The following is a 27,352-nucleotide window of genomic DNA, read 5'->3' as shown; positions in this document are numbered from 1 at the left end:
TTTATTCAAAACTTAACTCAAAACTCAATTACATCTTTTTAATAGTCCACTCACTTAACTTTCTCTTTATGTCTAATTATTTTTTGAAATTATCAAACTAAAATCAAAATATCTTATTTATAAGGATGAAACTTTTTTATACTTTAACTAAGCTCTCAATGTAAGATATAAAACAAACTCTCAACTCTTATAACTTCACTCAATTTTCGATATAGGATTAAAAGAGTCAAAGAAAATCTCAACAAATTCTCTCTTGACTTGAATCTCAAAACACTTTAATAGAATCTACAAAGCTAACATGCTTGTCCTTGTTCTTTTTTTTTTTTTTGTCTCAAGAATTCTAACAACTGAATCTCTATCAAGTATATACAAGTGATTTTTGACCTATTCTTTTGTAGAATCACACAACTATTTTTGTACACTTTATACCAATCATTTCACCCATAGTATGTATACCCACAAGAAGTTAACTCACTCAATCAAAATTGTAGCTACAACTCAATACATACCTTTCATGACAAAGAGTTTTAACAACTCCATTGTGAGATCTAAGATAAACACTCTCAATGCCTTAAATATGCACATTTTCATTGTTGACAATCACAATATCCCTATATTTCTCATTCTCTTCCAACTCTCTAAAATAACTTTTATCATTGCAAACATGAACAGTAGCAGTTGAATTAAAACCTAACCTTTATCAACTTTCAAGGTTTGAGTTTCATCCACACAAGTCGTCAAAAGGAAACCATCATTAAACATAATAGTTGTAGTGTCACTCTTTTCTTCATCTGACTTCTTCTCATCATTCGCCCTTTTGATAGCAATCATATTTCTTTTCAGCTTATTGTAGTGCACTTGGATATGTTTCTTCTCACTATAGTGATAACATTTGATATAATTGTAATCTCTGCCTCTTGACTTGGATCTCCCTCGTGATCCATCAACCCTCTTTTAATTCTTCCTTCAATTAGATTCCTCTAAAGGTAGTACACTCCTTTCAAGTAATGAGTTCTTCATTCCTATAAAACTTTCATTCTCTCGCAATAAATCAGTCATATAATCTAACTTCAAAATAAATCTATCCACCAACAAAGTCTGAACTAGAAATCTATAAAACTTGGGCAGAGATGACAACAGAATTAAAGCCTTCTATTTACCTTTTAACTAATCAAAAGAAATAGCCAGCAATTGAGAAACTAACTTATTAAACTCATTCAAATGATTATGAAACTCATACATTCTTTTATCTTCAGAGAATACAAATCCATCTTCAAACATAATCTATTAATCAATGATTTCGATGCGTAAATACCCTCAAGTTTACCCCACAAACTTTTCAAGTACTTTCAGTCAGTACACTATAATTTATCTCTATGACTAAGGCCAATTTAATAGTACTATTAGCCTTCTTTTGAAGTCTATTCCAATTACTATCAGTCATTCCCTCAAACTTAATACTTTCTATTACTTCATCTAACTCTTATTGGATTAATAGATCTTGAATTGTATTTTATTATAACATAAAAGTATTCTTTCCATCATATAAAGAAATCTCAAACTTAGACATACTAGCCATACGTTCAAACACACTGTCTTCATGATCCTCGGGCTTGCCTCGCTCTTATTGGGAAATAAACACATATAGTACGCACAAACATAAACAATAGAGAAACATAAACAATAGAAGAAGCTCAAAACAAGAATTAGAAGCCTAATCGAAAATGTTTTATTTCAAACCCAATCCATTAACAAATAAATATTTATATCTGTAAAACTTTTGAAATGAGAAAAGTCACAAAAAACTCTTTACTCAAAACTTAACCGTAAACTCAAATAAATCATTTTAATAACACACTCACTTAACTATTCTCTTAGTGTTTTAAAATTATCAAACTAAAAATAAAATATCTTATTTATAAAAATGAAACCCTTTTGTACCTTTATTAAACTCCTTTTGTATAATATAAAATAAACTCTCTAATTTTTATAATTTTACTCAACTTTTGACATAAAATTAAAAGATTTAAGGCAAATCTCTACAACTATGACTTACCGTGCAATGCAAAGATTCATTCAGTTGATCCAAATGCCAAACTTTATCCTTTGGCCAACGAAAATAAATAGGAATGCTGCCAACCTACCACTTTAGTTTTTAGCGTAATCATTTTCATTTTTATCAATTTTGGGGAGTTTGTCAAGTAGTATTATATGACACCACTTCATCACGAAGAACCACCAAGCTTTTAATCTCATGTCTCAATTTCAGTGGAGTTGTGTCAAACATTGGCTGTTAAACGTTAAATATCCTATGAAAAGATGGCGACTTTATACTTCCTTTCTTGGTTTATTGTTTCTAGTTTTTTTTTTTTCCACGTTGGGAGAAAAGGGTCGTTGAGTGTCTCAAGTCTCTTAACCATGGTAGTGTCATGAACTCATGACAGCTACAAGGTAACATAACCATGATCTAAAAAAGGAGCACTGGATTCTTACCAACGCCAGAGATTAAAAATAGTGATCAGCAGGCAGGAAATACTAGTGAAGAACCAAAAAGGCTGGTGATGGTACACCATGGACTTGGTGTCGATATTGCTTGCACAAACTCCACGGTTCACTTGAGATGCCGCAGTTGCCAATTTCTATAAAATTAAGAAATTGCGTGGAAGTCAACTCCTTATAAATATGAACACTTGAACAAAAATATCGTATCTGTCAGGCCTGAAACTCAAGCTGATAATATGTTTTATCTGACTTGTATTAACATGGCAGTCTCCTGTCGCGGTATATGTTTTCATACTATGATTTCAATATTTTTATAACTGGAAACTTGGTTTTCGGTGGTTGGCAGGATCTGACTTCAGTAAGGGTGTTAAATTAGATGGACTTTTGCTCAAACAAAAAAAAGTAAAAAAAAGGAAGATCCCTGACTCAGATTTAGATTGTTCAACAGACTGTCTCCTATGGTCGCTCGATTGCTGCTCCTTTGAGATCCCAGGCATAAATCCTAGGTCGTTCTTGGAAGTTGGAACTTGAAATAAGCTCGAGTTACTCTCAGCTGTTAAGCAATAATGCAAGTTTGACTGGTGTGCGCTGTCTTAGCACTAGATCCCATGTAAAAGTCATAGAAAACGATCTCAAACAACGAGAATAAGAGGTTGCTGGAACTTTGTTGGTACATATATAAGCATTCAGTGGTTCTTCTATTCATATTTAATAACTAAAGACCAAGAGTGCATTTGGATTCCACGAAAACCACCCTTCAGCAAGATTTACCTTCTTTTTGTGTGAAATCACACTAGGCAAAGCTTTTGAAAAACAAAAGATGTTGCAATTACACAACCAAAAAAAAAAAATTTCTTTCCGCGGCTGAAAAATCTCATTGGAGGCAAAGGAGTTCGTGGGATTTTCATTCCATTGCAGGCCCTTTTTCCATAAATACCCTTGCTGCTTTTTTTCCCTTGAAACTGTAGACATTTTTTTTTCAATTTTTTCCTTTTTAAACTTTATTTTAAATAAAAATAATTATTATTTTAATATAAAAATACAATTATCTTTTATATTATAATAAATTTATATAAATATTATTATCAATAATTTTTAATTATTTACTAATTTCATATACATTAAATAATTTAAATTTTTTATTTTATATAAATTTTAATCTAATGTTTTTAATAATTATTTTTTATTTTACTATATTTTATTTTATCTTCAATGTTACATTTGCATCAAAATATATCTCACTATTAATTTTAATCTTAATGTTATAATATTTAATCTCACTATTATAATAATTAAGAGTACTATCACTGTTGTTTTCAATCTACTCCTCTATTCAAATGAACCGTAAATAGAAATCATAGATACGGGTTCAATAAACCCTACTCCTATCTCTTTTTAGATGCTATTAAAATGTCCATTGTGCATTTGAATAGCTACAGTAAAATTTTCTAAGGGAAAGGTGAGGGAAGCAACAGTTCATCATGAATGGAAAAAAGCCACAACTTCGATATCTCCTTCACCATCAAGGTTGAGGCATTCAAATAGGCGGCATGTGACTCATCAACGACAGATCCTAGAAGGGTTACCAACAAGCCAAAAATATTGTGGCATGGGTCCCCATTGAAAAAAAAATGCCTTCAAATATACCTTTCCTAGCCCAGCGATGTAGTTAGCCTCCAAAGCTGATGTATTTCTTACGACTCTTTTCCAATTTTCTTTATATTAAACATTCTTGACTCAGTAGTTGTAGATGATGCGTGGTTCATTGACCCGAGGAAGCCAGGCTATCGATGGATGTGACTCTTGGTACCTATCTGCAAAATTACATACATGAAACGGTACATGTTAAGATCCAGGAAACCAGTTTTTCCAGTACTACTAACTGGTTGAGTCTAAAAAAATCATAGGATATGTAAAGAATAAATTACCGAAAAACTGGTTTATGATACATCATGTAACATGATTATGATACATCTTATAGAAAATTTCAGTAAAACTTACAAAAATATACATTGTCATGATGAGGTTAAGACTTAAGAAAGAGATAATCATATACATTATGTCCTATAATAAACACGTCATGGTGCGCACCACCAGACATACACCAACCTTAAGACAACAGAGCAACACAACCACAGGCATCAGTCTCTCTACCATATCGGCTATAACTTAAGCGTTACTGGTAGTTCCCCAAAAGTTAAGTATTCCATTGCAATCATAAAGAATTCCGCATTAAGCATTGCAATTAAAATAACAAAATTAAAGGCATGATCCAAATATCAAAATTGCGAAAATCTTGGCATCAACAAACTAATTTTTTACCAAAGTGAAAGGGAAATGAATGATAGTTTTATACATATGCCTCAACAGGTGATGGAAAAGTATGCTTTAAGATGATCTGCATCGAAGTTTCATGTTGGATGACGAACAAACTATGTCAAATTGAAAACAAGGGAACAACAACAACAGGAAATTACCTTATCAAGAGGGCATTTTGATGTTCTCTGTCCATGACAAAAACCAGGAAGGGGTGTAGCTTCAAAATGAAGGCTCTGACTTAATTTTTTTACCTCCGCTTCTCTGTTATCCTGTGTCAATCATACAATGTTGAGCAATTGCCATTGTCTAAATTAGGTAAATCATATGCCAGGAAGTATATTCTCAAGAGTGGCGACATTTTCTCTCTTAGAATCTGACAACCAAAATGTCAGTTAGATATCTCTTTTTACGTTATGTTTGACTCATTATGAGACTTTATGAGTATGTGCAGCTGTATCAAGTTGATGACAAGAATGGGAAGACCTGTCCTCGACAAGAAAATTAACAGTACCTTTGATTTTGTCTGGAGATGTTTCCTCTCTGCTACTCTACCATTGGATTTTTCTTCCAATTTCTTGGAGAACTGAAATAAAAGATATGAGATGCTGAGATTCTAACTATAGACAAACAATTTACATTAATGTCAAAAGAAATTGTGCGTGTGATATAAAAGACAAGAGCAAGGAGTTTTCAATATATACCTCCTTTCTTCCCTCCACCCTTTCATCGCTTTTCAGGCCAAAATAAGATGAGGCAACCTTAGCATTCTTTTTCTCCATACCACTAACGCTAGAAGACCTGTAACAAATCAATTAATGCAAAAATGAAGAATTTTCAAGATGATGATGCTTTAGGCACATGCATAAACCTCTGACTACAAGTACTGGAATTGATATTTTAAGATATTCCAGCTTCCTGAAAAAGAAGTGGAGAAACTGATAGTATGAATTTTAAATTAAGGCAAGTTAATGTAGGCCTGCAAATTTAAGGCCACAAAGAAGCTAATTGTTTTTGAAGCAAATGAGTTTTCTAACAAGAATGTTCATTCAAGTGGTATTGTCCAATAGGTTAAATATCAGCGATCCAACAAATAGGATCTTGTTAATTGCCCAATCCCCACTTCATCCTCCTCACCCTTCCCCCCACCCCAACTCCATTTTCGCTGTAGGTAATTTCAGCCTCAAAATCGAAAGATGCAGAAAAAAGGAGGGAGGGAGAAAAAAGAGGATAGACAGAAATGACAAAGCTTGGTAATGATATGATAATCAGTACTTCAGTTAGAAAAAGGGAAACTTAATCGATGGAAGAAAACAACTGAGCACAATCCTCTTAACTTTCAAATATGCACTTTTTCTACATAGCCATTGAACAATAACTCTCTTTCAAACTCCCTACAATTATGAGCAAATACTTTTACACTTTCAGCTATGATGATTTATTAACCTGAAATATGAGCTAATCCATTAAACAATAACTAGAAATAGAATTTCAGAATTAAGTTAAAAATGAAAATGGCAACTATAAGTAGGTTAGCCCACTCTTTGTACAAAAAGAAAAAAATGACAATTAATTCTAACAGGTTTATGGCAAAGATACTAGATACCTCAGAACCTAAAATCACTACATCCTACACAGAATATTTGAGTTCTCACATGCTGGATGATTGCTTTTTCATATTTTGCACACTATCACTTCCCTATTAATATTAGTTTTAACAGAAGAAATAGTTTAAGCTTCAAAAAAAAAGGTCTAATGTGAACGTGATAGATAATAGCAAAGACCTAGTTATCCAAAATAAAAGATAGTGTTGTCTATATCCAACATCAAATCTATATCAGGACTCAACAAATTTGCAAATCCACTGATGCAAGCATGTATGCATCTATCAGATGAAATCTTTAAACTCAGAACCTTACCCTCCATTCTCCTTTTGTGGAGTCGTCAAAGTGGGAAACCTTGGTTCTCTCCCCTTTGCAGGCACCTGCCCGAAGAAAATTGAAAGAAAAGTTCCATGAATGTGAATTTATGTAGTAGAAACGGAGATGTCAGCTAGATTTTAAGGGTCAAAATAATACCTGTTTTGTTGCTGGAGATTGCTCCTGACTGGAAGGTTTCAATTGGTTATAATTACTCTGAAATGTCTTAAATGCTCGTTTGACAATGTCCTTATCTCCCATTTTCTCCATAATTAAAGATTTTCTTGTTGCTGCAAGGGAAACTGGGCCAGAACCTGACGGACCTAAACTAAGGGACATGTGCAAGGATCTAGGAGCCACTTTCTTGCTTTCTCCCACAGAATTCTTGGTCTTTGGTAAAGAACAAGATGAAGTTATTCCTGTTTTTGATGGAATTCTTGATGCAGACGATGTAGCAGAAGTTGATGTTGGCTTTGATGCTCTAGGTGTAGACAATTGTGGTGTTTTGGCCACAGGGGAGATGGGTTTCTTCTTTATCCTTGTCTCATTTCTCTCCTTAGTCACTGGTGTAATCTAGACAACCAAAACGAGAGAAGAAAGCATCATATGCCAGAATCCGAAGAGATACACTACTAGTTCACTTGAGTCAAGCTTTCCAATTTAACAAATCAGTTCAAAAACATGATGAACTAACCTTGTGAGATTTTGCCGAATGACCCAACTTTACATTTTTATCTTTGATCTTTGGAGTGTTTTCTATGTCTTTTTCTGAGTTCTGTGGTAGCTCCTTCAAATCTTGAAACCCCTTGGAAAGGGTTTCCACTTCTTGTTTTACCAAAACGGCTTCATCTGCAGCATTTTCTTCCAGAATCTTTAACTTTGGACTTTCCATTGTGCTATGTGTTTCCTCTTTCTCTTGGCTTTCTACTCGGCTATCTATTTTCTCTTTCACTAGAATCTCCAACCTGCCATCTATTTTCTCTTTCACTCCCTCAACCGTTAAGTTTTCACATTCCTTTGCAATTTCAGGCTCCTTATTCGGCTCATCATAGTAGATGTCCTTCACCTTACTTGCCAAGTTAGTTTCCTGCCTATCTTCTTCATCAGAGTACTGACCATTAGATTTACCAACCAGATCTCCACCATTCTGATGATTTGATTTCAAGGATTTACTCTCCAATGGCTTCTCTTGCGCCTGTAGTTCAGCTTTTCTTACAGCAATCTTCTTGTAATGTTCTTCAAAGTAGGCCTTTTTCTTAGCCACTGATCCCGGAGTTGCACACTTCTCAACCTCCTCCAAGTACTTATTCGGAGAGAAAGATGTCCATTTCTCCCAAGAAAGTGAATCATTCTCAAATCTACCGAACGAAACTGAGACTTCAAGAGCAGGATTCGAAGAAGCCATCTCCCCAATCTATTTACATCGCATAAAAAAAAAAAAAGTTTGAAGCATATACAGAAACAACAAACAGAATGACAACTAATAGCAATACTCAAAAACGAAAAAGCCATGGAATTGATGCAATTATGAAGTGCAAACTCAGTCAACAATCAATAACAAACAAAATTAAATTTCGCGAAACAATAATGGAAGGTGAAATTAAAACAAATGGGCCTACTTTTTTCCAGATCAAAGGGACAAAACTTGTGTACCTTCACTTCTTTGTTTGAAGCATCTACTATTGGTTCACCCATTAAATTCTCAAAATACCAAGAAGACCCAAACTTGAATTACCACAAAGCTACCACATCAAGACAAACTTTAAGCACAGCATTTCCTAGCAGCTGATATTGGGGAGCCTCATTAATCCATTGGAATACACACTCAAAAAAGCCGAAGAATAAGCAATTCAAAATAAAGACAAAAATAAACCTTGAAAAATGAAACAATATGTAAGAAATAAGAAGAAAAAGAAAGCATGTGCTCATGTCTATGTTATTTAGTTCTTACACTGCCTGATTTCTACAATTGTCAAATTCACCTGTTCATACTAAAATGACAATCTTTACCTGTTTCTTGTACTTGTGGAGAGGCCCAAATAATAAACTTAATCATCAAAGCCAAAAAAACCAGAGAAAAAATGGGTAATCAAAAGTAACAAAATCCATGAGATTATATTTCCAAAGATGATTTAACTTTGGAACTTTTCAGTACATTGATTACTATTATTTCAAGTGGAAGAAAAAGTTGAAAATAAATAGATAAATAAATAAAAGAGAAAAGAGTTGTTTTAAAGTAACGGAGATAGGCAATTAGGCTAAAATGGTTGGTTGGATGAATAATGAAGATCCAACAAAAATGACAGTCGGCCACATTGAGTAAACAAAGGGGAGGTGTAACAACGAACCTCAATAAATATTAATGATAGTACTACATACCAACGAAAACTTTCAGTCAAAATCTGAGAGAAAAAGTGATGAGATGAGGGTTGAAATATGGAACAGCAGATGGGCAAGGAAGGGCCCACATTGGAAGGTAGTGAAGTGAGGAGCGCTTCTGAGAGACGAACAAGATGACAGGTTGCTTTGCTGAATTAAAGATCAAGCCTGCCTTAGGAAAGTTTGTGGTTGTGGACCGGACCCTTTGATTCATTTTTGTTGAACTAAAACGATATGTGCCATTGCCTTTGCCTGTCTGCCACATTATTTGACAATTGACAGAGAATGGAACAAGATTAGAACAACGGCTCCTATCTTCCATTTTACTCTGATATTTCTCATCACAAAAATCATTTCAAAAACCCTCTAATGAAATTTTCTATAAAAGGTCAAGTTGTGAATTATAAATATATACTTATATATATATAGGTAATTTAATTGATGAGTAAGAGTAACCATGAAACCATCAAATATTTGTGTACATAGAACTTAAAAACTTTCAGATAGTGTTCGGGTTGAGAGAAAATAAAAATTTTTTATTAGAATCTTATTTTTAGTAATTTAATATTTTGAGTTTTGTTTACGAAATTATTTATGATATTTTTAAAAATTTTTAACAATGTAAAAAAAAGTAAAAAAAAAAAAAACTCTCCATTTTATTAATTCAAAAGAAAAGTAAAAATTTTATTTCATTTATCCTCACTTAATTATTTTTCAAACTATATTATTCATTTTAGTTTTCTAAAATTATAAAGTAAATGTAATTTTTGTTATTTATAATTTTAACAAGTTTTTAAGATGAAAAATATAATAGACATTGAAATTATATTTTTAAAATTTTAGAATTTTAACAAATACCAAGTTTTTAAGATAAAAAAATATAATGAATGTTAAACTATATTTTCAAAATTCTGAAATTTTAACAAATATCACTTTTAAGATAAAAAAATGTGATAGATATTGAGATTTTATTTAAAATTTTAGAATTTAAACAAAAATTATGTTTTTAAGATAAGAAACATAACAAATGTTGAAACTATATTTTTTAAATTATAAAATTTTAACAAATATCATTTTTAAGATAAGAAATGTAGTAGATGTTGAAATTATATTTTTGAAATTTGAAATTTTAACATTAATAAGGACCATCCTTTTAAGTTAAGAAACATAGTGGATGTTGAAACTTTATTTCTAAAATTCTAAAATTTTAATCAAAAATCATATTTTTAATATAAGAAATATAATGGATGTTGAAATAATATTTTTGAAATTCTAAAATTTTAATAAAGATCACATTTTTAAAATAAAAATGTAGTGAATATTGAAACTTTATTTTCAAAATTTTAGAATTTTAACAAAAATCTCTTTTTAAAGATAAAATTGTAATGGATGTTGAAATTTTATTTTTGAAATTTTAAAATTTTAACAAAGACCGCATTTTTAAAATAAAAAATGTAATTAATATTAAAACTTTATTTTTGAAATTTTGAAATTTTAATAAAGATTGCTTTTTAATATAAAAAGACAGTGAATGTTGCTAATCATAACAAAATTAAAATAAAACGTAAAATATTTTTTATTTAATATTATTATATATAAATTTTAAAATATATTTACTAATATTATTATTTATAAAATTTATTTTGGAGACATTGTCCCTTGAAACCCCTAAGAGAGAGTTTACCCCCATTTTTAACCCTTATGTCGACTTTACCAAGAAAGTCGACCCATGTATTTCTTTTACCTAGGGATTATCAACATAAGGTAGTGATTACGATTGTAAAATTATCTTTGTTGAAAGTATGAAAAATATATATTTTTTCAAAATTTTTTAATTTTAATAAACATAATGTGTTATGAATGTCATGTGTTATGTATGTGTCATTAAAAACACTATAGTAAATATCTTTATTAGATAATTTTATATTTTTCTAAATCAAATATAAAAATTTTATATTTTTAAATCAACAAAATTTTAAAATCATGCATTCTCCTCTAATATCATTTTCTCTCAAAATTACTTTCCTTCTAAAAAAAATAAAAATTTGTGAATCAAACGCCTTATCAAAGACTTTACCTATCTTTTCTTATGTTTGCATTGTTCCCTTTCCTTCTTTTTTTTTTCTAATTTTTGAAGCATTGATTTGATGATGAAATGGATAAAGGTCTTTGAGCAAAAAAGGGCATTTGCTTTGGAATAAAAAAAGAGATGATAGTGTTGCCCAATCAATTTTGAACACATCCAAGTATCCAACACTTGGGAGGCTTTATCTCAACTCCTTTTAACTTGCCTTGTTTCTTCCTTCTCTAATGTCTCTTAAACTATTAAATCTCCTTTCAAACGAAAAAAAAAAACTATATATTCTCTTACTTAAAATATTACTGTCTGAAATCTATTATATGGAACTACTTTTTACTTACTGAAAAATTCAAATCTCAAAGCCAAAAGCTCTCCTACTTCTAAAGCCTTATAACAAGGCCTGCACGAACATCAATTCCCTTTTTCCTAAACCAAACCCAGACCACTTCAAGATTACTATTGCATTGCAGATACAAAATCCCTTTTATTTCTTAATGCTGCACCTTCCTGTCCCAACCAACTCGATCTCTTTCCTCTTATCTCTTTTCTCTTAATCCATTTGGATTCAATGTCATGCTCACCACTCTTGTTAATTTGTCAAGAATTAGCACCATCGGCCTAACCATGGCCCGTGTTGACATAACCGCTAACGGGTTTGATCCACCCCACTCCCACCCAACAGCCTTGGAACTTACAATATGCCTTTTCAAGGTGTTTTTCTTACAGACTTTGTTGATACCTCTAGTTACTTATTACTTTTTTTAAAAAAATAAAAACTAAGATTTATTTTTTTAGTTTTTTCTATCTTACACATTTATATAATTTTTTTATAAATATATATTAATATATATTTTTAAAATAAAATATATTAATTTTAATTAATCAAAATAATAATTTATATTTTTTAATAAAAAATTTATTTACTAAATATATATATGTAGGGTAAGGTATAGGCGAATGTTATATTACCTATTTCTATTTTCATATCCGATAAAAAATATAAAATCATATCCATTTCTATTCCTATCACCATAATATAATACTTATTCATATTCTCATTCAAATAAAAAATCGAGATTAATTTTGTTTTAAGTAAAAAGGATATTTCATATATTATGTAACTATCATCATGTAAACTCCTTAAAGATTCTTTTAATATAAGATAGTATAGAGATTTCTTTCACCTCTAAGTTTCAGATGGAATATATATATATATATTTGTGAGATTAAGTTACTTTAATCTAAAATTTATTAATTTTATATCATTTGACAAATTTATCTTTATGACACCAGAGTGTTTGTACATCATACAACTTAGATTGAGACTAAGAAAAACTTATCTAAAAATAAGATAAGTCTATCCTTGGTCTAAATCCACTAAATAAATACAAAAATAAGATGGGTTGAAATAGAAAGATTGTGTTCACACTAGCTAAAAAAAAGAGCATGAAAATGGATGGAATTGTGGTCAAATTCATTATTATGTAATCTACAGGAGTAAATGAGTTCACATGTAAATCTCTTGATTTTAGGCACGATTCTAGTAATGCAAGCTGAAAGTTTTCATGCTTGGAAGGATGTTCCTAGCCTATATATTTTCTATTATTCTTTAGTAAAAAGCAGAATAGAGTTTTCTTTATCCCTAAGCAATCTTTTAGATTGTTCTTCAAGTTCTATCTCTTAGATGGATTTTCTAAAGTGGTGAACCTCTATTATTCTATATCCTCGATTAAAATTTTTAGGGTTGTGTTTTCGTATCCCTTAGTTTCTAGTCTTAGTAGTGAGCTTTTATCCTTTTTAATCTAATAATCATATTATATCATTATTTAAATTCTTATGAGTTATCTTCTTTGTGAGTTTTTCTATTTACAGTTAATCTTTACATCTCAAACATCAATTTTTTATATTAAATTAATATCAAAGCTATGGCAGGTCATCGTTGTCAAGCACCAGCAGAAGAGGTTAAAGCCAACACCAATGTTGCAACAATTACCAATGTTGACCTAAAAGATGCCCTTATAGTGAAAATGCGATAATAGATCTTTCAACTATAATATCAGCTACATATATAAGAAGAGAGAGAAAAAATAAAAAGGTAACGAAGAAAGAATGAAGAAGATAAAAGAGAAACCAATCTATACCATGAAAATAATAGTGATTTTAATTATAGTACCTTATCTCATCCATGATATGTCAGAGACTATCTACGTAGAAACTAACTTCAATCTAGCATATTCAATCCGAAGATAGAAGATTTTTGAGTTCAAGGGAAAGATACAACTTGAAAAATTTTTAAATTGGTTACATATAGTGGAACGTATATTTGAATACCATGATGCCTCAAAACATCACAAAGTGAAGCTAGTAGCCATTAAACTCAGAAAACATGCTTCTTTTTGGTAAAAAATTTTGAAAAAACAAAGAAAAAAAAATTATAACTTAGGAGAAGATGAAAAGAGAGTTAAAGAAAAAATATTTTTCAGACAACTTTTGACAAGACATATTTCTTAGACTCCATAACTTGAAGCAAATGGATCTTTCGGTGAAAGAATATATTAAAAAGGAAAACCATATCCAAGGCCAGTATTTTTACCAAACCTCTTCAAATCTATTACTAAAGAATAAAGAAGCCATTCCCAATAAATCACAATCTAGTGCTGTCAACAATTAAACCCAAAGAGACTTCAAGAGCTAATGAGTTGGGGGTATACATTATGAGTGTCCAAATCTCAAGATAGTTACATTGGTTGAAGATGAAAATCTTGAGATGCTGAAAAAAAACTTATTGAGGTACATCAAGATCTTGAACAAAGTGTTAAAGAGACCTATGGTGATCTTGAATCCTTACTTATTATACAATACAGCGTGAGTGCTATGCATGTAAAGAAAAAAGACTGGTTGCACAAGAATAAATTCCACACTAAAAGCATTGCTCATGATAAGGTATGTGATGTTCTAATTGATAGTGAAAATTTTAAAAATGTTGTTTTCACTTTTTTGGTACAAAAATTAGGCCTTAAAATAGTGGATTACCCCTAATCATATAAGTTTTTTTGGCTGTAAAAAAAGAATAAAATCAAGGTTAACAAGAGGTATTTGGTTTTTTTTTTTTCATAAGAAAGCAATACAAGGATGAAGTATAGTATGGTGTAGCCCCCATATATGCTTGTCTCAATGAAAAAGAGAAAATCAATTACTTTTTTTAAGGAGAAGTTCAATGTTTTCCGACAGAAATACTCAATTTATGACAAGAAGTTCTATGCTATTTATAAAGCTTTTGTTCCTTTAGAGTCAATATCCTCTTGCCAAGTCATTTGTTCTTAATTACAATCCTTGTCATCATTCTCAAACCTATGAGGAAATTGAAGTTATTAATCATAGCTTGGAAATTTTCTTGAAAAGTTATGCAGAAAAAAAACTAAAACAATGAACACTTATTTTACTATAAATGGAGTTTGCCTACAACTATTCACCAAGTCAAACTGTTGGTTGCAGCCCTTTTGAAATTATTCTTAGTAAGAATACAATCTATCCTTTAGTTTAAATCAACGTTATACTAATCAGCATTTTGATGAAGATACAGAAGAAAGAGCCAAAAGTATCAAAATATTTCATGAATAGGTTTAGAATAAAATATTGTAAAAAAATAAAAATATAAAAAGATAATAATTATGCATCGAAGACATGTGAAGTTCAAAAAACATGATTTAGTGTGGGATTACTTGCATATCAAAAGGTTTCCACAAGAGAAGTTTGGTAAGCTACAGTCCAATGCAGACAGCCAATTTTAAGTTTCATAATGCATTGGGGAGAATGGCTATAAGATAAAGTTTTATGACATTTATAGAGTATCTTTCATTTTCAATGTTGCTGATTTGTCACCCTACCATGGTGAGAATACTAGTTCAGACTTGAGAATAAGTCTCTTCCAACTAGAAAAAATTGACATCAGAGTATCTGTACTTTATACAACCTAGACTAAGACTAAGAAAAATTTATCTAAAAATAAAATAGGCCTATCATTGATCCAAATCTACTAAATAAATATAGAAATAAAGTGAGCTATAATAGAGAGATTGTGTTCACATTAGCTTAAAAAAAAAAAGTATGAAGATAGATGGGATTGTGGTTAGATTCATTATTATGTAATCTGTAAGAGTAAATGAATTCACATGCTAATCTCTTGATTTTAGGCATGATTCTAGCAATGCAATCTAAATGTTCTCATGCTTAGAGGAATGTTTCTAGCCTATATATTTTTCTATTATTCTTTAGTAGAAGTAAGAATAGAGTTTTCTTTATCCTTAAGCAATCTTTTATATTGTTCTTTAAGTTTTATATCTCTTAGGTTGATTTCTTAGAGTGGTGAACTTCTATTGTTCTGTATCTTTGATTAGAATTCTTAAGGTGGTGTTTCTGTATCCCTTAGTTTTTAGTCTTGGTAGTAAACTTTTATCTCTTTTCATCTAATAATCATATTCTACCATTATTCAAATTCTTGTAAGTTATCTTTTTTGTGAGTTTTTCTATTTGTAGTTAATCTTCACATCTCAAATATTAATTTCCGGCATCATTTTAGATTTAACAATACAATCTTTTTCGTTGTACACATAAAATTTTAAATCAATCCAATATTTTTATAAATCATATAAGAAATATATTTATAATTTAGGTAAATAAAATATGAAATGCAACAGTAATCAAATCACACATATATAAATCATATAAAAAATAACCAACGAAGTAAGTAGATCATCTTCTTTATATATCTATAAACATATTAAAGCTATTCCCAAATGTGATAGTCCTCAATTTATAAGACACCTAAGATAAGACATAAAAAATATTAAAAGGTTAATTAAGGCTTGAATAAATTAGTTAGGGCAATTTGGAGAAAGAACTTTGGGGCTTTTTTTTTTTTTTTGGACACATAGCAATCAATTTTATCTTTGTATTTTATTTTGGTATTTTATTTTCATTTTATTTTGTTTTTAATATTATCTTGGTTCTATTTATTTTTTATTTATTGATTTTCTTATTTATTTGTTTATTTTTTGTTTACATACATATTTAAAATTTTATATTATGAATATATTTTAACATTTACCAGCATAAAAAAACTAAAATAAGTATTAGACAAAAAAATTTGTAAACTTTTTATAATTATATTTATTTATTTGTATCATATAAATTTAAAAAATAAAAATAAATGAAAATTTTTCCATGATGAAATTTAAAAAAAAAATTATAAGTGGCACTTGAAATTCCTAAGTGATAATTTTTCTTAGAATCTGACCAAATGTGTTTGAAAGATTTTGGAAGTATTTCAATAAAAATATTTTATCTATTTTTAATAAAATATTTAGTAAAAAATAAAGATTGATGAAAAAAATTAAAAAAAATTATAAAATTTTAAATTAATTCGATGATAAGGTATTTTTAAAAAATGAATGAGTTTTTTTTTTTAAATATTCTTGAATTAAAGAAATTTTCTCAAAATTCTATCAAAATATTGGAGTAAATATAAAAAATTTCAATATTTTAAATAATAAAATTTAATTAAAAATAAAATTTTACATAAAATCCTTTTAAGATAATATAAAATTAATTAATACTACTAATAACTTATCCACACATAGATTAACTAATAATATATAATAAAAATTATTTATAAATGGGGATAACTTTCAATTGAATGACAACTCAAACTACTTTCAATTTGTTAAATGGCTAATGGTTAAGTTATTGGATTTGACAAATCATAATGTGTTAGGTTTTAATTAGATTAAGATATGGTGAGTTGGGTTTTAATTGGATTTGGAAAAAAGAATATGATGTTTGTATGATGTTAGATTGTAATTTGATGTATTTTTATAAGTTCTGAATTTTTATTATTTATTATCTATAATAAATAAAATAATAAAAATATAATAATAATAATAAATATAAATATAAAATGATATAAGAATGAAATAAAAATAAAATTTCTTCTCTTTTTTCTTTGTTCTAAATATTTTTATAAAAAGTTTATAATTTAAAAAGATTAAAAAATTAGATCCAATAATTAATAAAAAAATTCAACATTCACAATATAATATAAAAAAATAACCCAAAAAAAATCATAAAGTACTATATATTTTTAATTTCATTTTTATTATTTTATTATTTTTATATTAAAATAATTAGTCTGATGGGAGACTAATTCTGGTATTATAAAAATTACATATTAGCCATCTGCTTTTGCACAAAATCCCTAGTCTCGTCGATGAACCAAGAAGACTCCGGCAGCTCAGGATAAGCATAAAAACTATGAATGGCATTCGGATACTCTACCAAATACGCTTCTTTCCCACATTTCTTCAGTCCCTCAACATATCTCTTTTGCCAATCTTGCAACGGATCAAACCCTCCAACAAAAACAATCGTCGCCGGAAACTTCATGTCGCCAAGATCTACTGCATTAGGCCCGAACACATTAGCCGCCGGATGGTCCCTGTCTGATCCTTGAGGCAAAAACGCCTTCCATGTCCAGTCTGTAAGCTCCATTGTAACCAAGGGAGCTCCGTCCAACTTGATTTCCGATTCAGTCCTTTCTTCTCCACCAAAAAATGGCTGTATAGCTATAACTCCAATCAGCTTCAAGTTGTGAAATTTGTGCTCGTTAGCTTTCACAGCTGCGTGATGAGCCAAGTTCCCCCCTGCGCTGTCTCCACCAACAAAGCAGTGTTTCAGGTTGGCATTAATTGGAATAAGACCTTCCCACTCGTCGATGAACTTCAAAACTTTGAGGCCGTCTTCATATTGGGACGGGCATCTATGCTCCGGTGAGAGTCGGTAGTTGACGGATATGATAATTGCCGAAAGCTCTCGAGCTAGTCGTCGACAGAAATCGTCGTAAGGCTTGGAATTGGCAGCCATAAAAGAAAAACCCCCACCATGGAAAAAGACTATGACTGGAAAAGTACCTCCATGACTGCTGGTAGGTGTGTAGAGGCGGAACCAAAGGTTGCAGGTAGTGTCGACAACGATATCAGAGGATTTAACGCCGTCGACTGGTTTTTGGGAAGCAGAGGATTTGAAGTCGAAAAGGTTCATAAGGGTCCGATTGACTGTGAAATTGGAGCGGCGAGAGAGATCGACGGCAAAGGACATGGTGGAAACGAAAAGCCTGACCTTCCATGGAAGCTTTGGTGAGACTCTACATCTATGAGACATCATCTCTTTCATTGCCTAACCTCTAATGCCCGACTCTTTTCATTTTTTTTTTCTTTTTTGATGAATCTATTGCCCGTTTATGAATGAGAGTAAGGTTGACGGTCTGTTTCAAACATTAATAAAATATATATATCTAAAACATACTTGTTAACAACTTAAATAGACTTGGTCTAGGCTTCTTGTAGGTAGCAATCAAACCAACCATTAAGAACAGCAAGTAGGTCCACAAAAAATAGAAAAATATAGGAGTAGTTTATTTATGCATTGTAAAATTAGTTGTATTCCTATTAATAATTTTAAAATTTGTTGTTACTCGTTAGGCATATGTAAAGTTTTTGGACTCTTGGATTACATTATAGAATTCATCCATTGTATCTTAAGGTTTAATTTCGATACTTTTTAAATTAAATTGTCAAGTTTCAATTGTTGAGGTTTCGTAAAAAATAATTTGACACAGATTGATTTTTTTTATGTAAGGGACAGATTCATAGAATTGCTAAAACGAAGTCATCCTTGAAATATATGTAGAGCTGTAAATATCTCATTTTATTATGGGCGATTTGAAATTTCATTTGAGACTTGAAGGATTTATTTTTGTCCGTTTGATTTGTAACTGTGTGCACCTATCTATCTATCTATATAAATATCTCATTTTATTAGGGACGATTTGAAATTTCATTTGAGACTTGAAGGATTTATTTTTGCCCGTTTGATTTGTAACTGTGTGCACCTATCTATCTATTCAAATCGCCCCCTAATAAAATGAGATATTTACAGCTCTACATATATTTCAAGGATGACTTCACCTATCTATCTATCTATCTATCTATATATATAAATATGTTTTAAAAACTTTAGCTGGGCTTGGGTTCAAAGTTAGCCCATTAAGTTTGGGATGCTATTAGGCTTTAACTCATATTTGTTTTGGGCTCTAATTGATCTATTTTTTTATTTGGGTTTAAAAGGCAAACCAAGAGCCCATTTTTGTTTTTATGTAGTATTGTATAATCTTATTTCTTTTCTTTTCTTTTTACTGATCTTTTGTTAACTATTTTTATTTTGCAAAAAGTAAGAAAATTTTAAAAAAGCAGAAAAAAATTGAAAAGAAGGAAAGGATAAAAATTTTTTTTTTTGGGAGGAATATGACAAAAAGGATTTAGATTAAAATCCGTTTGAGAAAATTTTGGAATTGAATCCCTCAAATGATAAAAACTCAAAAAATCATACAAAGCAATTGGAACACAATCCGTTTTGAACTTCTATTACAATTAAATCTGACAATTTTAAATATAACTCGGTGATATGATGTGAAAATTATATGAAAAAAATTTTATATGTGTTTTAAAAAAATGTGTTTCGTATTTATTCATGTCGATATAAATTTTGATATAACATAATTCGTATCTTATACGTGTTAATATATTTAAACATATGTAAGACATAAAAACATGTTTAAATAAAATGTGTTACATGGATACACACTTAACACATGACACAACACAAAAATACGTTTAATATAAATTTATATTTATTTTAATTTAATATAAACATATAAAGATTATTTAATTTTTAATTTTTTAATTATAATACCTAATTAGCTATCAACATACCATATAGAGATTATTTTAAACATTTAATTATAAGACTCATTTAATAATTATTATAAAATTATTTTTATATTAATAATATATATTCAATATGAATAATACTAGTATGATACATAATTATATTATTCTTTAATGTTTAATAATTTATTATTTTGAATTTGGTACTAATAATATAGTTATGTATACATTTATGATTGTTATATTAGTAATATATATATATATATATATATATATATATATTGAGATTTAAATATATATGCTAAATGAATATTAAATAGGAATCAATTTTTTTATAATTTTAAAATATGCAATTACTTTTTATATTAGTAATGTATATATTACATATATATAAATTTTAACATATTAAATATATATCATTCTTTGTAACTTTTTATAACAAGATAAATAGTTTTTTATTAAAAAATAATTTAGAATGACAATATACACTTAATTGTTAATAACAAGTAATGTCTAACAATATGGTTATTGATCATGCAAAACAAATACAAATCACATGAATATTCACTAATATATTATAATGATAATAAATAACATTTATAATGATAATAAATTATATGATCATCTTAATAACATGAATTATGAATTATGATTATTTTAAATTACAAGAATTAAAATAAGAGCTTATACATTTGAAATAAAAAAATAATACATATTTTAAATAATATATATAATGATAAAAAATTATATAATTTATTATATATTACATGATACGATATTATTAAAATGTAACTTATAAATTATTACTATATGATGAGAGATTTTGTATTTGAAATTAAACATTACTATTTATTTTAACTAACATTTATAATGATAAGAGATTATATAATTTATATTTATATATCATATGATAAGGTATTATTATAATATAATGTATATACTTATCTTAATGACTTGTTTTATATATTTTATTCTAAAATTTAAATTGCATTATATGATACCAATAAATTATAAAAGATTATATAATTTATTTTAAATCATATGTAAATGAGTATACTCATGATAATTAAAATATGTAGGTTATTTTAATCATATTATAACATATAAAAAATTATTATAAGTAACATAAATATATTAATTTGACTTTAAAAATATATACTAATTTAATATTTTTCAATAATTTTGATAAGTTATTAGGACATTTTACAAATAAATTATGCCAATTAAGTAATTATTGAAAAATATATAATAATATTTATATATTAAGAAATAAATAATTCTAGTATCAATATATTAATATTATGTCTAGGATAAAAAAGCAAAAAATAGGAAAAATAGCTTTTGGAATAAACTTTTTATCATATATATGTATATATAATCATTATATATTCATTATTTCAAATTCTTATATTTATTTATTTATATATATATATATTTGTTATTTACACTATATAAATCAATAAATGTGTAATAAGGTATAAGTATTTAGTGTCTTCATGAATTTAGATTATATTTAATATACAAGATTATGATAAAATATGATAAAATGATATTATGAATATGATTAGATTAAATAATATCATCTTATTTTGTGTTTGATGTATGTAAGGATTATGATAGAATAATTTATTTATTTATCAAAATTATCTTTTCTCAAAGTGTATACAATTTAAATTATTTATATAATTTTTAAAGATATAATTGAATATGTAAATTTAATCTCATGAATTAAAATAATCATATTTATTTGAAGAGAATTGAGTAATCCTATGCTAATAGGATTTAATTCTTTTTGCAACCCTTATCCTTCTTTTTAGATACAAATCAATCATATTATAGATGATTACCTTCCTATCTTATCAGTAATTTTATTTATTAAATATGACATTAGCACTTACTCTTACTTAGTTAATGCCTAATTGAAACTTGTAAATGATTATGGATAATTGATAATTAATTATTTTTTTAATCATGTTTTCATATATGTCATTTTTAATTATATTTATTCGTGTATATCAATATTTATTCATATCATATTTAAATAAATTAATTGTATACGTGTTAGTTATATCGTATCACATATAATACATATAATAAATATGTTGTAATTATATTTAAAATTTAAATATATTTTATAATTCATATCATATTTATATTTTAATAATTTATGTTATTGTATATATTAAAAACGAATTATCATATCTATCTCTGACTGCCTCTTCACCGAACAACTTAGGCTGGATGACTCCGTTTTTCCAAGAGGCCTAATCTATTATCTCTACAATTTAGACTCAAGGAACCCCGCCTTGGCTGTATATGGGCAACGCAGCCGAAACCAATGTGCACAAATTGCTTCCAGGGCCGCGTTCGTATCAAATCTATCAATTGCTGATGACGAAATTTTGGAAAAAACATTTCTTTTTTTAAGAATTCAAGGTCTTTAGATTTTGTTCAATATAATTTTTTTAATCACTGCAAGCAGGTTTACAGTCTATAAAATTCATAAAAAAAATTTTCCCATATCTTTTTAACAGATTCAAATCCATGTAATAAAAAAAAAAAAAAACTTCTTTTTGCACTTAACCATTTGTCGTGCAAAAGGTTTTCAAATTAGCAGCAAGGATGTTGCCAAGATAAGCAAGACCCTTGGTGGGTGATTTATCTGATTATGTTTTGTTTTTTTTTTTAAAGTGGGATCGTTACAGGTTATTATTTATCATTTATTCTTGCCTTTGAACATGATATAGGAAAAATGGTAGTTCAAGTCTTCCTTCACATGAAATAGACCTACCAACAGTCATATAGTTGTGTATGCAGATTGTTTAAAAAAAAAAAAACCCATAATCAAGCAGGTTTTATTATTTATTTATTTATTAGGTTTGCTTATGAAAGGAATTTAACAAGGAGTGGTATTTGAATTGAACTGAATTAAGTGAAGAAAAACAAATTTAATAGAGCAAATCTTTATTGTTTGCCGCCCAGATCAAGATGGAAAGATTTGGGTACTTTGCCATTTACCAGTTATCATTCCTTGTTGATCGGTATTATAAAATTTTCAAAAGAAGCAACTGTTGTGTTGAAATCTGGTAAAACTCAATCATGATATCCAGATCTAATTCCCTGGATTGTCTCAACTTTTTAAATAATTTATTTTATTCTCTTACCCTTTTTGATTTCCATGTGAAAATGGAGTGTGAACTGTAGGGCATGCGACAATACGGCAATTGACAAATGGAAATTAATCAATGAACATAATCACAAGCATGTTAGGCTCATTGGGAAATGTTTCTATCAACGCCAAAGGCCAAAGCATTTCCAAAGTCGAAATTTCTCAAGGATCCCAATTGTCATAGGTTGAATGTGATGGTGGCTGAAATGAACGAGTGGAGAAACTCGTTTGCCACTCTTCTCAACAGCTTCTCTTAGACCTTGAATCGTTGACATGGCAACTTAAAGTACTAGAACTTAAAGTACTAGAAAACAGACTTTAAAACAAAATCATCCACATGTAAATTTCTTGGAAAAAAAAAAAGTAGCAGCAGAAAAGAAATACTAGCTTTGATTGGGTCAGAGGGGTTGTTCCAGAAGAGTGCGCGTTTGAGCTCTTTTGGACCCCAACAAGGTCCCGTGGACAGCTGATATAGAGACATTTCACAAAAGCATGAAAATTTTGATTTGTTTTTGGATCTTCTCAGCTTTGCCTTATTATCTTGGCTTAGAATCATTGTTAAATACATGAAATGATGAAACGAAACCAATCATAGTTTGATACGTGGCAACCTTAATTCAATATTTTTAAAGGTCAGAAAAAGCAGAAAAGTAAAGCACCATACATCAATCCAGATTCAGATACTTACAATGAAAATTTAAAGGGAAAAAAGGTGCAAGTAGAGAAAGAGGAGAAAATGGGAAATGGAAGATGAATTAAAGAAACAATGAACAACTAAGAATGTTATTCCTCTCTCAACAATATTCTTCAATTACATACAAAGAAATCAACCCACCAAAATTGTTCCAAAATATGGAACCCCCCCTCTGATGAAAGGAATTGAAACCTCCATATGTAAATCACAAAACTTAATTCCAAGAAATAACCCCAAAAAAAAAAAAAAAATCTGTACACACCTGAGCTCTATAAAGAATCATCATTTCTGTGACAATGTGAAAGAAAGAAGAAAAAAAAAAAAGAATCATAACAAATAGCTGGAAAACCCCAGGAATATTGAAGAAGAAAAAGAAGAAGAAGAAGACTGATGTTTGACTAAACTGCCCTTGTAAACATCGTACGGTTCCCAAAGATAATCAATCGGACAAGGCTTTCTGGCATCGAGTCGAACCCAGGGCTTCCCTTTCCCACTCCAATGCAACAAACTAACAGGACCAGGATGCAAAGATCGACAAGAACCTCTTACATTGTCCCCACCAAGCCCGTGTTGGTTCCATCTATGATCAATCGCTTCCACATTTCCGGCAAATACGAGTAAAAAAGGTGGCAACGAACCTAACTCGTAAATCCTTCGTTTCCTCTGTATTTCCATCCAATTCTCAATTCTTCTCCTATAATTCCCTTCTCTCCAACGACCCAAATCCATTACCATGACTCCCGTGTTGAAATAACACGGCGTTCTAGACTGGAAGACCCGGGAAATAACCGGGTCGGACCAAAACCAGTCCGTAAAATACTTGGTGAAGTTGGCATGGCAATATTCGGGTGCGCCAATGACACGTGATTTTGTCAGGGTTGTGTTCCAGAGTTTGGAAATGTCGTCGACGACGACCAGGTCTGAGTCGAGATAAATGACTCGGTCAACGCAGAGATCTAAGATGTCTCCGAGGTAGTTTCGAGCGTAGTTGAGTGGATTCTCCAGGGCTTGCCGGATTGAAGAAGAGATTAAGTTGATTACGGTGTCCTCCCGGAAGATGTAGATTTTGAAGTTGAGTGAAGGGAACGTGGATCTGACGAGTTTGCTCAAGACTCTTGGACTGGCCGGGTCGAACTCGGCGGCTATGAAGTGTAAGAAGATGTTTTCTGGACATGACGCGTGGCGGAGGACGGAGTGGACGGCAGCGATCGAGCCACGCAAGTATTCGGAGTCTAAAGTCATCGCCACGTGGACTAAAGACGGGTCGCAGGAGGACACCAGTTCTTTATTGACAGAAACCGGACATCCAACTCCGTTACGGTAATCCGGTGCCTCCGAAAACCCGAATCCCGACCCATCTCCTCCACCGATGGTCCGAATCCCAAGACAAAACGTCGCCGTAAGGAAGAAATGAAGAAGTAAAACGGCGGTGGCATGAAAAATGGAACGCATTATTGTGAAAAAAGAAAGAACAAAACAAGAGAGACTTTTTTGTTTTTAATTTTCAGTAGAGTTGTTTGACAAAGAAATTTAGATGATTGGCATTGTGATGGAAGGGAAATGGAAGCGGAAGAGAAAAGAAAATGATGGTTGTAAAGATTAAGGAGAGAGCTTTCAAGACTAGGGAGAAAAAATCAACACCGTTTTGGCTAGTTCTTCGGCTTCATTCGAAGCGAAACGGTGCTTATTGATCATGAAAAGAAAAAAAAAAAAAAAAGAAACAATTACCAAAATGAGTATTTGGGAATTTGGAGGAGAATTTTTTGCTGGCTCTTTACTGCATTTTTTTTTCTTCCCTTGAGTTTTGGTTTGTTGAAAACAACAGAGAGATGAGGGGTCTGGTTTTCTTTTATTAAATGATAATAAGAGAACCACCTAATCGAGGTAAGGAATGAGATGAAAGATTTGTTTTTATTTTTTAAATATTGTTATGTACTGAGAATATTATAATTTGGAGCAAATATATAGATTTTGATTTTAAAATTAAAATTTGTTGGTTGGACTATGATCTTTTGTCAATTATAACGATTTGAATTTTAATCAAATTCAACAGTTTTAAAAATTCAAAATACAATTCTTGCACTGGGAATTTAACAAATTGAACCTGCTTTGATTAAAAACAAGAAAAATTTGTATCATGAAAATGTACTAAATTCGAATGATTAGTCATCTTATTTAAAAATATTATAAATTCTATATTATAAGCAATATATATATTTCACATATTGTAATTTATATCGTTTACATAAAAGATTAAATAAAAAAAAAAAAAAACAAAGTTGAATAAAGAAATATCGTCAAACTAATAATTTCTTTTGTAAAAATAGGATAATAGTTCCATAATTTTTATAAACAATTAAAAGCTCAGCTCGATGCCATGTATCAAGTAAAAGATAACAAAAGTACAAATAATTTTTTTTTTTTAATGAAAAGCACAATTAAATTTTGAATGCAAAACGTAGCAACTAATTTTTTAATTAATATAGTTTCTTTCATAAGTTTTCTTGTAATAATTATTATCAACGTATAACTGATTGATTGCAAAGGTAAATTCATAATTTCAAGATTTAAACATAATGTTTGGACAAAAAAATTAAAAACATTTATATATCTAATGAGTAATAAGTTTTGGACTGAAAAGTTGACGAATTATAGAGTTTATGATACTAATTTATACAAAATTTTGGTAAGGAAGGGTCATACTATAAAGTTTTTAAGTTTAATTGACAAATTTTGGGTATTAAAAACAAAAAGGTTAAGGGCAAAACTTAGGTAAATTTTTTTAAATTAAGTTTCAAATATTTTTATTAAAATGATTAAATTAAATCTAAATTTAAAAATTTAAATTGATAAATTAAAAATAAATAAAATTTTAAAATTTATATTTAATATATTATTAGTGTATAAATTTTATATTACTGGAGAATCGGATGATCTTACCTCATTGATAAGGTTAATCAAATGATGCTACTTTATAAATAAGTAAATTTTTTAAAAAATATTAATTTTTTATATATTTATTTATTAATGAAATTGTATAATTTGATTCACTAATAGTGTGTAAAACTATACATTAATAATATATCAAATATAAATTAAAAATTTTCTATTATTTGAAAATTTTTAATATTTTATTTGAATATGCATATTTGTTAAAAAAATTAACAAAATTTTCAGTGTTTAATAAAAATTTAATAAACAATTATGAAAATTTGTGCATAAATACTATTTTCAGTTAACTTACATATATATATATATTATTGGTCTTCTTAATCAATTTTATCAATCTATCAACTTTAATTTCTATATTTAATTAATTTTAACAAAGGTCTTAACCAAATAACGTCATTTAAACCTTCTATCGAGACCTTGCCTGGATTAATTTGTCTTTATCTGTAGCATTTTTAACATATTTTTTAATGAATACTTTATACTTTTTTGCTTTAGAGGTAAGTGCTGTTTTATCTACCCAAATTATTGGTATTTATAAATTCTTTTGAAAGTGGGGAATTC

General features: G+C 29.1%; 1 protein-coding gene and 3 pseudogenes across 6 annotated transcripts; 1 reads left to right on the top strand and 3 right to left on the bottom strand.

Moving 5' to 3' along the window:
* Positions 1–3,812: 3,812 nt before the first annotated feature.
* On the bottom strand, positions 3,813–9,314 carry LOC111287810 (uncharacterized). 4 transcript variants are annotated; one of them, XM_089759860.1, is made up of 9 exons: positions 9,117–9,314; positions 8,391–8,522; positions 7,432–8,151; positions 6,897–7,310; positions 6,738–6,802; positions 5,523–5,619; positions 5,333–5,404; positions 4,980–5,090; positions 3,813–4,316 (listed from the first exon to the last, which is right to left on the bottom strand). In XM_089759860.1, exons 2-9 carry the CDS (start codon positions 8,430–8,432, stop codon positions 4,287–4,289), a joined length of 1,551 nt encoding a protein of 516 aa, XP_089615986.1. In that variant the 5' UTR covers positions 8,433–8,522; positions 9,117–9,314; the 3' UTR covers positions 3,813–4,286. The 4 variants fall into 4 exon arrangements, with proteins under 4 accessions (XP_089615986.1, XP_089615985.1, XP_089615987.1 ...); XM_089759859.1 differs by lacking the exon at positions 9,117–9,314 and adding an exon at positions 8,748–8,914; XM_089759861.1 differs by lacking the exons at positions 8,391–8,522; positions 9,117–9,314 and adding an exon at positions 8,748–9,078.
* LOC111288974 (germin-like protein subfamily 1 member 1 pseudogene) lies at positions 9,251–22,511 on the top strand (annotated as a pseudogene).
* Positions 17,318–18,790, bottom strand: LOC111287460 (putative carboxylesterase 18 pseudogene; annotated as a pseudogene). Its single transcript, XR_016341685.1, has one exon. The product of XR_016341685.1 is annotated as a putative carboxylesterase 18 pseudogene (transcript).
* Positions 22,512–23,778: 1,267 nt separating the features above from the next.
* LOC111287398 (putative galacturonosyltransferase-like 9 pseudogene) lies at positions 23,779–25,821 on the bottom strand (annotated as a pseudogene). Its single transcript, XR_016341684.1, has one exon. The product of XR_016341684.1 is annotated as a putative galacturonosyltransferase-like 9 pseudogene (transcript).
* Positions 25,822–27,352: the final 1,531 nt, after the last annotated feature.

This window comes from Durio zibethinus, chromosome 4 (assembly GCF_047325235.1).
Source record: "Durio zibethinus cultivar Kanyao isolate XHJ-2024 chromosome 4, ASM4732523v1, whole genome shotgun sequence".
Lineage (NCBI taxonomy): Eukaryota > Viridiplantae > Streptophyta > Magnoliopsida > Malvales > Malvaceae > Durio > Durio zibethinus.
The sequence above is the reverse complement of the archived record's forward strand: the minus strand, read 5'-3'. Positions and strand labels throughout refer to the sequence as shown.